The sequence below is a fragment of the Dipodomys merriami genome, unplaced genomic scaffold (genome assembly GCF_024711535.1).
Source record: "Dipodomys merriami isolate MVZ:Mamm:240054 unplaced genomic scaffold, mDipMer1.0.p SCAF_13, whole genome shotgun sequence".
NCBI lineage: Eukaryota > Metazoa > Chordata > Mammalia > Rodentia > Heteromyidae > Dipodomys > Dipodomys merriami.
This window is the reverse complement of record NW_027202604.1, coordinates 41,663,727-41,673,232: the sequence shown is the minus strand read 5'-3', so window position 1 is coordinate 41,673,232 and position 9,506 is coordinate 41,663,727. Positions and strand designations below refer to the sequence as shown.

Genomic DNA, 9,506 nt, shown 5'->3' with positions numbered 1-9,506 from the left:
CAGTGGGGCCGGAGGGACCCCGGGACCACGAACCCCTTCCCCACCCCCGCCACGCCGCCGTCCCTGGGCGGAGGAAGGGCACGGCTGAGGGGACGGCCCGCCCAGCGCACACCGGAGCAGGCTCCGTGGGACTGACGGGCAGAGCCAGGCTGCTGGGGTCAGGGCCGCTGGGTGGACCCGCACCACCGAGGAGCACGCTGGAGACGCCCGAGCCGCCACTCCCCAAAGCCTGCCCCACCTGGCTGCGCTGGACAGACAGCCCCACGGTAAATTCAAGCTTTATTACCACAGACACCCCTGGCCCTCCCACCCCGCTCGCCGGGGTGGGCAGGGAGCAGGCACCACAGGCCGGAGTGCCCACCCCAGCCCTGGGCCCCACGGCTCCCCCCCCCACCTTCCCCATCACCCTCAGGTGTGCAAGGAGACACCCACGCACACACACACCTGTCCCCAAAGACCCTCAGGTGTGCAAGGAGACCGCTGCTGCACCCCCCCCCCCGCACGCCGCCCCGGACGGGGCTCTGGGCTCCACGAGGCTCAGCAGTCCAGGCCGATGGACGCCAGCAGGTCCTCGAGCGCCCGCAGCCGCTGCTGGGCCTCCTCGATGGCGCTGTAGGTCTGCACCGTGCTGGTCACATGGAAGCGGATGTCATCCACCAGGGGGATGGAGTCGGTCTCCTGCCGGGCCGCCACGGCGGCCGCCTCCTCCCTCACCGCCTCCTCGAAGTCCTCCTGCTCCACCAGCTGCGGACAGGGACAGTCGCTCAGCCCGGCCACACCCCGGCCCCGCCGCACCCAGCCCCGGCCCCCCGGCCCCCCCCACCTTCTCGATGACTTTGGCCATGTACTCAGTGCACTGGTCCTCGAGCCGCGCCAGGCGGAAGAGCTTGGCCACGCGCCACACGCTCACCACGTTGTCCTCGTCCAGGGTCTGGGCCAGGCTGCGGCCACACAGCCGCTTCAGGCCGGGCAGCAGGTACATGTCGGCCACTCTCAACACGTCGTAGGCTGCCTCGGGCAGCAGCTGCGATAAAAAGAGGAGCAGAGTTGCGCCCCACAGCAGCGCGGGTTCCCTGGCCCAAGGAAGGGCTGGTGCTGGGCTCGTTTGGGAGGAGGGTGGACGCGCTGGTGGGAGCAGCCTGGCCCTGGTCCCCACTGGGGGCCAGCAGGAGGCAGCGCCTGAGAAAACAGCCCGGGCCGTCACACCTGGGGCTCCACCTCGTGTGGCTGTGGGGCCCGGGGCAAACCCCTTCCTCTCCAGCCTCTGTCTGTCACACGAGACCCAAGGAGGCCGCCAGCTGTGTCCCGCCGTCTCCAGTGGGCAGTAAAGAAACTTGCCCCGAGTCACACAGCCTGAGAGGCCAGCTCCAGGTCAAGCCGGGTTTGGTGTCCCATCCACACCCCACAGACCCGGGCAAGCGGGCCTGAGTTCTCCGCCGGCCCATCTCCACGTGCAAAGGACAAGGTCCTGCACAGGCGCTTGGCCGTGGTGGCCCTTCCTGTACACTGAGCTCTCCTGATCCAGGCCCATCCCCGTGGCCCCAGCTGCTCCATCACGGAGCCTGGAGCCTGAGGCCCCAGCCTTCAGAGAAGCCTGGCGGCCCTGCCGGGCAGGTCAGCCCAGCCACCCACCGGACACACGCCTCAGACCAAAACACAAGCTCCTGCCTCCCTGGGTCAGCTGACAGGGCCCACACTGGCACGTGACAGGGCCACGCCCATACCTGCCACGGAACCCCACACTGCCACGGAACCCCACACTGTCACATGACGGGGCATGCTCACACCTGCCATGGAACCCCACACTGTCTGCAGCCAGTGCAAGAGAAGGCGCCCGCCCCTCTCCCTCCTACATAGAAGGGACAGCCTGACACGTCCAAGTGTCACTACCTCAGGACAGGAAGCCTGCCCCCTTCTGCCCCACCAAAAACATCCACTGCAATCCCGCAGCCCCCTTCTGTGGGAGAGCGTGGCTGTGTAGGGGAGAGCGTGGCTGGGGGAGAGCGTGGCTGTGTGGGGGAGAGCGTGGCTGGGGGAAAGCGTGGCTGTGTGGGGGAAGAGCGTGGCTGTGTGTGGGAGAGCGTGGCTGGGGGAGAGCGTGGCTGTGTGGGGGAGAGCGTGGCTGGGGAAGAGCGTGGCTGTGTGGGGGAGAGCGTGGCTGGGGGAAAAGCGTGGCTGTGTGGGGGAAGAGCGTGGCTGGGGAAGAGCGTGGCTGGGGGGAGGAGAGCATGGCAGGGGGAAGAGCGTGGCTGTGTGGGGGACAGCGTGGCTGGGGGGAAGAGCGTGGCTGTGGGGGGGAGAGTGTGGCTGGGGGAGCGTGGCTGGGGAAGAGCGTGGCTGGGGGAGCGTGGCTGGGCCCCACTCGGCCTAGACGGACCTCAGTGTGGTCACTGTACACGTAGAACAGCACGTGGGTGAAGACCTCGGGTGAGATGCCCTGCAGGGTGACGGTTGTGGGTGCCCCGGGGGCCCCTGGCTCCTCACTCTCGCAGAAGTGGTCCTCCAGCAGGGCCCGGAAGTAGTCACTGCGGCCACAGAAGAAAGCCTGGGGGCGGCGGGTGCCGGAGAGCCAGGGCTGGGGTCTCCCCGGGGTCCCCTGGACCCGGGCCTGGTTCTCCACCCACAGCCCTGGGTCCGGGGGGGGGAGGGGGGAGGACTCAGGGTGGCGGGGGCAGTGGAGAGGGGGGGAGGTCTCAGGGTGGTGGTGGGGGCAATGGAGGGGGGGAGGACTCAGGGTGGTGGCAGGGCATCAGAGGGGGGACAGGCACACCTTGTGACAGAGAAAGCTGCAGTCTGCCACGCGGAAGCAGACGTCGGGACAGCTGTTGAAGTTGTCCGGGCACGAGAAGGGCAGCTCACCCAGGTCCCCCTGCCACAAGATGGCCGCCGCCTCAGGGCGAGCAGCCAGAAGGGAGACCAGAACCCAGCCACGGGAGCCGGCTCCCCGTGAGGCCTGCCCACCCCCACCCCTGCTCCTGCCCCCACCCCTGCTCCTGCCCACCCCCACCCCTGCTCCTGCCCACCCCCACCCCTGCTCCTGCCCCCACCCCCACCCCTGCTCCTGCCCCCACCCCTGCTCCTGCCCCCACCCCTGCTCCTGCCCACCCCTGCTCCTGCCCCCACCCCCACCCCTGCTCCTGCCCACCCCTGCTCCTGCCCACCCCTGCTCCTGCCCACCCCTGCTCCTGCCCCCACCCCTGCTCCTGCCCCCACCCCTGCTCCTGCCCACCCCCACCCCTGCTCCTGCCCACCCCTGCTCCTGCCCACCCCTGCTCCTGCCCCCACCCCTGCTCCTGCCCCCACCCCTGCTCCTGCCCACCCCCACCCCTGCTCCTGCCCACCCCTGCTCCTGCCCCCACCCCTGCTCCTGCCCCCACCCCTGCTCCTGCCCCCACCCTGCTCCTGCCCCCCCCTGCTCCTGCCCCCACCCCTGCTCCTGCCCCCACCCCTGCTCCTGCCCACCCCTGCTCCTGCCCACCCCTGCTCCTGCCCACCCCTGCTCCTGCCCCCACCCCTGCTCCTGCCCCCACCCTGCTCCTGCCCCCACCCCTGCTCCTGCCCACCCCTGCTCCTGCCCCCACCCCTGCTCCTGCCCCCACCCTGCTCCTGCCCCCCCCTGCTCCTGCCCCCACCCCTGCTCCTGCCCCCACCCTGCTCCTGCCCCCCCCTGCTCCTGCCTCCACCCCTGCTCCTGCCCCCACCCCTGCTCCTGCCCACCCCTGCTCCTGCCCCCACCCCTGCTCCTGCCTCCACCCCTGCTCCTGCCCCCCCCTGCTCCTGCCCCCCCCTGCTCCTGCCCCCACCCCTGCTCCTGCCCACCCCTGCTCCTGCCCACCCCTGCTCCTGCCCCCACCCCCACCCCTGCTCCTGCCCACCCCTGCTCCTGCCCCCACCCCTGCTCCTGCCCACCCCTGCTCCTGCCCCCACCCTGCTCCTGCCCACCCCTGCTCCTGCCCACCCCTGCTCCTGCCCCCACCCCTGCTCCTGCCCCCACCCCTGCTCCTGCCCCCACCCTGCTCCTGCCCCCCCCTGCTCCTGCCTCCACCCCTGCTCCTGCCCCCACCCCTGCTCCTGCCCACCCCTGCTCCTGCCCCCACCCCTGCTCCTGCCCACCCCTGCTCCTGCCCCCACCCCCACCCCTGCTCCTGCCCACCCCTGCTCCTGCCCCCACCCCTGCTCCTGCCCACCCCTGCTCCTGCCCCCACCCCTGCTCCTGCCCCCACCCTGCTCCTGCCCCCCCCTGCTCCTGCCCCCACCCCTGCTCCTGCCCCCACCCCTGCTCCTGCCCACCCCTGCTCCTGCCCCCACCCCTGCTCCTGCCCACCCCTGCTCCTGCCCCCACCCCTGCTCCTGCCCCCACCCTGCTCCTGCCCCCCCCTGCTCCTGCCCCCACCCCTGCTCCTGCCCCCACCCTGCTCCTGCCCACCCCTGCTCCTGCCCACCCCTGCTCCTGCCCCCACCCCTGCTCCTGCCCCCCCCTGCTCCTGCCTCCACCCCTGCTCCTGCCCCCACCCCTGCTCCTGCCCACCCCTGCTCCTGCCCCCACCCTGCTCCTGCCCACCCCTGCTCCTGCCCCCACCCCCACCCCTGCTCCTGCCCACCCCTGCTCCTGCCCACCCCTGCTCCTGCCCACCCCTGCTCCTGCCCCCACCCCTGCTCCTGCCCACCCCCACCCCTGCTCCTGCCCCCACCCCTGCTCCTGCCCCCACCCCTGCTCCTGCCCCCACCCCTGCTCCTGCCCACCCCTGCTCCTGCCCCCACCCCTGCTCCTGCCCCCACCCCTGCTCCTGCCCCCACCCCTGCTCCTGCCCCCACCCTGCTCCTGCCCCCCCCTGCTCCTGCCCCCACCCCTGCTCCTGCCCCCACCCCTGCTCCTGCCCCCACCCCTGCTCCTGCCCACCCCTGCTCCTGCCCCCACCCTGCTCCTGCCCCCACCCCTGCTCCTGCCCACCCCTGCTCCTGCCCCCACCCTGCTCCTGCCCCCACCCCTGCTCCTGCCCACCCCTGCTCCTGCCCCCCCCTGCTCCTGCCTCCACCCCTGCTCCTGCCCCCACCCCTGCTCCTGCCCACCCCTGCTCCTGCCCCCACCCCTGCTCCTGCCCACCCCTGCTCCTGCCCCCACCCTGCTCCTGCCCCCACCCCTGCTCCTGCCCACCCCTGCTCCTGCCCCCACCCCTGCTCCTGCCTCCACCCCTGCTCCTGCCCCCCCCTGCTCCTGCCCCCCCCTGCTCCTGCCCCCACCCCTGCTCCTGCCCACCCCTGCTCCTGCCCACCCCTGCTCCTGCCCCCACCCCTGCTCCTGCCCCCACCCCTGCTCCTGCCCACCCCTGCTCCTGCCTCCACCCTGCTCCTGCCCCCACCCCTGCTCCTGCCCCCACCCCTGCTCCTGCCCACCCCTGCTCCTGCCCCCACCCCTGCTCCTGCCTCCACCCCTGCTCCTGCCTCCACCCCTGCTCCTGCCCCCACCCCTGCTCCTGCCCCCACCCCTGCTCCTGCCTCCACCCCTGCTCCTGCCTCCACCCCTGCTCCTGCCCCCACCCCTGCTCCTGCCCACCCCTGCTCCTGCCTCCACCCTGCTCCTGCCCCCACCCCTGCTCCTGCCCCCACCCCTGCTCCTGCCCCCACCCTGCTCCTGCCCCCCCCTGCTCCTGCCCGCCCCCACCCCTGCTCCTGCCCCCACCCCTGCTCCTACCCCCACCCCTGCTCCTGCCCACCCCCACCCCTGCTCCTGCCCCCGTGGGACTGCCCCTCATCCTCACCCGTGCTCCCCACCCTCACCCCTGCTCCTGTCCCCATGGGGCCTACCCCCCCCCCACCCGCCTGTGCTTACTCGCAGCTCCGGAGGCAGAGCACAGTTGGCCAGCAGCGCCATGTCCTCTCGGAGCCGGGGGTGGGTGGGAGGGGGCTCAATCGTCAGCACTTTGACACACGTGCCTGGCTTAGAAGCCACTAGGGAGGGAGAGCGGCTTCAGGGGGCCAGGCTGGTCCTGCCCGCTGCCACCCAGGGCGTCGGCCGGGGCCCGGACGCACCGAACTCAGACACCTTCTCACACTTGGCCTCCAGGGCATCCAGCAGGTCCCACAGCCGGCACTGCTTAGCCAGGCGCTCACAGTCACCAACGTGCTCCACACCCACATCCAGGCGGCCTGGCAGGGGGTGGGGGTCAGGTGTGTGGGGTTCAGATGGGTAGGGGGAAGGGTCGTGCCCTGGGGGGTCAGGTGGGGGCACAGAGGCCTCCCTGGGCGAGGCCCTCCCGCTCAGCCCATCTACCAGCACAAGGACCACTCAGGGCCTGCCCTTGCCTGGGTTTCCCCTCCAGGCCCGCGGGTCTGCTCAAGCTGCATGTGGCTCAGGGGCAGCCGGGAGGGGGGTCCAGCCCCTCCTCCCCCTGTCCTCCTCCCTGCCCTCCCCCCCCCCCCCCCCGCGCCCAGGGGCTCCCGGGCGGGCAGCCGGGGTCACCTGTGTACAGGTACTGCAGTAGGGCCCCAAAGGCCACGGGGTTGATCTGCGGACAGACACGGGCAGGGGTCAGGGTGGCGGCCGGGCGGCGAGCCCCGCGCCGGGCCCCGGGCCGCACCAGGGGGTGCCGGAGGACCACCGCGCTCTTGCCCTTCCACTTGGTGTCCAGCATGTGGGCGAAGTAGGCGCTGCGCGCACCCAGGACGCAGCGGTGCGCCCGGAACGGCTTTCCGTGCACGACGAACACCACGTCGCTGTGGATGCCCTGCTCCAGGAGCCTGCGGGGCGCGGACGGGCGCGGAGGGGTCACAGTGGGCCCTCTGGGTGCGGGGAGGGGCGCAGCCCCGCCCTCCCGGCCAGCCCCGCCCACCCACGGCCCAGACTCCTCCCCCGCCGGGCCAGGCCCCGCCCACCGCCGGGTCCCACCCATCGCCGCCCCGCCCGCCGCCGGCCCCGCCCGCCGCCGCCCCCGGCCCCACCCATCGCCGGCCCCGCCCACCGCCGCCCCCGGCCCCACCCATCGCCGGCCCCACCCACCGCCGCCCCCGCCCACCGCCGCCGGCCCCACCCACCGCCGGCCCCGCCCACCGCCGGCCCCGCCCACCGCCGCCGGCCCCACCCACCGCCGGCCCCACCCGCCGCCGGCCCCACCCACCGCCGGCCCCGGCCCCGGCCCCGCCCGCCGCGGCTCACCGCTGCAGGAAGTCGTCGTAGTAGTCCCGCCTCCGGCAGGCGGCCGTGACGTGCTTGTAGTCGCGCAGCGCGCGGCGGATGGAGTCGCTCAGCGCGCCGTAGAGGCAGCGCTCGCCGTCGAACGTGTTGGCCTCGCAGCGGGCCCCTGGGGCGGCAGGGCTCAGCCGTCAGCGGGCGGGCGCCCCGCGGGCCGCCGCGCCCTCGCCCCGGCCCTCCGCCCTCCGCCCTCCGCCCTCCGCCCTCCGCCCTCGCCCCGGCCCTCCGCCCTCCGCCCTCCGCCCTCCGCCCTCCGCCCTCCGCCCTCCGCCCTCGCCCCGGCCCTCCGCCCTCCGCCCTCCGCCCTCCGCCCTCCGCCCTCCGCCCCGGCCCTCCGCCCTCCGCCCTCCGCTCCGGCCCTCCGCCCTCGCCCTCCGCCCTCCGCCCTCCGCCCTCCGCCCCGGCCCTCCGCCCTCCGCCCTCCGCCCTCCGCCCTCCGCCCTCCGCCCCGGCCCTCCGCCCTCCGCCCTCCGCCCCGGCCCTCCGCCCTCCGCCCTCCGCCCTCCGCCCTCCGCCCTCCGCTCCGGCCCTCCGCCCTCGCCCTCCGCCCTCCGCCCCGGCCCTCCGCCCTCCGCCCTCCGCCCCGGCCCTCCGCCCTCCGCCCCGCGGGCCGCCGCGCCCTCCGCCCCGGCCCTCCGCCCTCCGCCCTCCGCCCCGGCCCTCCGCCCTCCGCCCTCCGCCCTCCGCCCCGGCCCTCCGCCCTCCGCCCTCCGCCCTCCGCCCTCCGCCCCGGCCCTCCGCCCTCCGCCCTCCACCCTCCGCCCCTCCGCCCCGGCCCTCCGCCCTCCGCCCCGGCCCTCCGCCCTCCGCCCTCCGCCCCGGCCCTCCGCCCTCCGCCCTCGGCCCTCCGCCCTCCATCCTCCACCCTCCGCCCTCCGCCCCGGCCCTCCACCCTCCGCCCTCCGCCCCGGCCCTCCGCCCTCCGCCCCGGCCCTCCGCCCTCCGCCCTCCGCCCCGGCCCTCCGCCCTCCGCCCTCCGCCCTCCGCCCTCCGCCCCGGCCCTCCGCCCTCCGCCCGCCCGGCGCGGCCCGCGGGGCGCCGTGCTCACCGCTGGCCAGCAGGTAGCGCACCAGCTCCTCGTGCCCGCACAGGCAGGCGTAGTACCTGCGGGCGGCGGGCGGGCGCTGTCAGCGGAGGCCGCGCCGCGCCGCGCCCGCGCCCGCCCGCGCCCGCACTCACAGCGGGGTGCTGTCCCACTTGTCGCGGACGTTCACCTCCGCGTCCCGCTGCTCCAGCAGGTACCTGGGCCGAGGAGGAGGCGCGGGTCAGCGCGCGCGGGCCCCCCTCCGGGCGCCCTGCCGAGGCCCCGGCCCCGCCCGCGCCCCGCGCGTCCTCACCGCACGCGGCCCACGTCCCCCTTCCTGCAGCTGGCGAACAGGTCGCTGGTGTCCATGACGGGAGGCTCGGCCGGCGGAACGACCTCGGGAGGCGCCGGGCGGATGTAAACACGCCCCGCCCCGCCCCGCCCTTCCCGGCCGACCCGGGCAGGTTGGCTCCGCAGCGGCGCCTGGCGCCCGGAGGACCGGTGCGGAGCGTAGAACGGGCCGCCCGGAGGGCCGCCCTGCGCCACGCCCACCGCCCTGAGGCCCGCCCCTCGCCCAGGAGGACGGCTCCGGCCCCGCCCATTGCCCCGGAGGACCGTCCCGGGCCCGCCCACCGCCCTGAGGACCCCCCCAGGCCCCGCCTATCGCCCCGGAGGACCGCCCCAGACCCCGTCCATAACCCTGAGGACCGCCCTCTGGCCCCGCCTATCACCCTGGAGGGCCGCCCTGGGCCACGCCCACCGCCTTGAGGACTGTCCCAGGCCCCGCCCGTCACCCCGGAGGACTGCCCCGCCCATCGCCCTGAGGACCGCCCCTGGCCCCGCCTATCACCCTGGAGGGCCGCCCTGGGCCACGCCCACCGCCTTGAGGACTGTCCCAGGCCCCGCCCGTCACCCCGGAGGACTGCCCCGCCCATCGCCCTGAGGACTGCCCCTGGCCCCGCCCTTCACCTGGAGGGCCGCCCTGGGCCACGCCCACCGCCTTGAGGACTGTCCCAGGCCCCGCCCGTCACCCCGGAGGACTGCCCCGCCCAGCACCCTGAGGACCGCCCCTGGCCCCGCCCTTCACCTGGAGGGCCGCCCTGGGCCACGCCCACCGCCTTGAGGACTGTCCCAGGCCCCGCCCGTCACCCCGGAGGACTGCCCCGCCCATCGCCCTGAGGACTGCCCCTGGCCCCGCCCTTCACCTGGAGGGCCGCCCTGGGCCACGCCCACCGCCTTGAGGACTGTCCCAGGCCCCGCCCGTCACCCCGGAGGACTGCCCCGCCCAGCACC

General features: G+C 75.4%; 1 protein-coding gene across 3 annotated transcripts; it reads right to left on the bottom strand.

Moving 5' to 3' along the window:
- Positions 1–294: 294 nt before the first annotated feature.
- On the bottom strand, positions 295–8,673 carry LOC138824869 (ankyrin repeat and BTB/POZ domain-containing protein 1). 3 transcript variants are annotated; one of them, XM_070019275.1, is made up of 12 exons: positions 8,527–8,672; positions 8,369–8,431; positions 8,238–8,293; positions 7,154–7,298; positions 6,579–6,738; positions 6,461–6,506; positions 6,031–6,147; positions 5,831–5,949; positions 2,771–2,869; positions 2,378–2,545; positions 824–1,024; positions 296–744 (listed from the first exon to the last, which is right to left on the bottom strand). In XM_070019275.1, exons 1-12 carry the CDS (start codon positions 8,580–8,582, stop codon positions 538–540), a joined length of 1,437 nt encoding a protein of 478 aa, XP_069875376.1. In that variant the 5' UTR covers positions 8,583–8,672; the 3' UTR covers positions 296–537. The 3 variants fall into 3 exon arrangements, with proteins under 3 accessions (XP_069875375.1, XP_069875376.1, XP_069875377.1); XM_070019274.1 differs by having other exon boundaries at positions 295–744; positions 6,461–6,738; positions 8,527–8,673; XM_070019276.1 differs by lacking the exons at positions 8,238–8,293; positions 8,369–8,431 and having other exon boundaries at positions 300–744; positions 6,461–6,738; positions 8,527–8,652.
- Positions 8,674–9,506: the final 833 nt, after the last annotated feature.

Coding starts and splice junctions, on each gene's coding strand:
- LOC138824869 (XM_070019274.1), bottom strand. CDS start 8,582: ATGGACACCAGCGACCTGTTCGCCAGCTGCAGGAAGGGGGACGTGGGC. Junction 8,294..8,368: donor AAGTGGGACAGCACCCCGCT/GTGAGTGCGGGC, acceptor CGCCGCCCGCAG/GTACTACGCCTGCCTGTGCG. Junction 5,950..6,030: donor TGAGAAGGTGTCTGAGTTCG/GTGCGTCCGGGC, acceptor CTCCCTCCCTAG/TGGCTTCTAAGCCAGGCACG.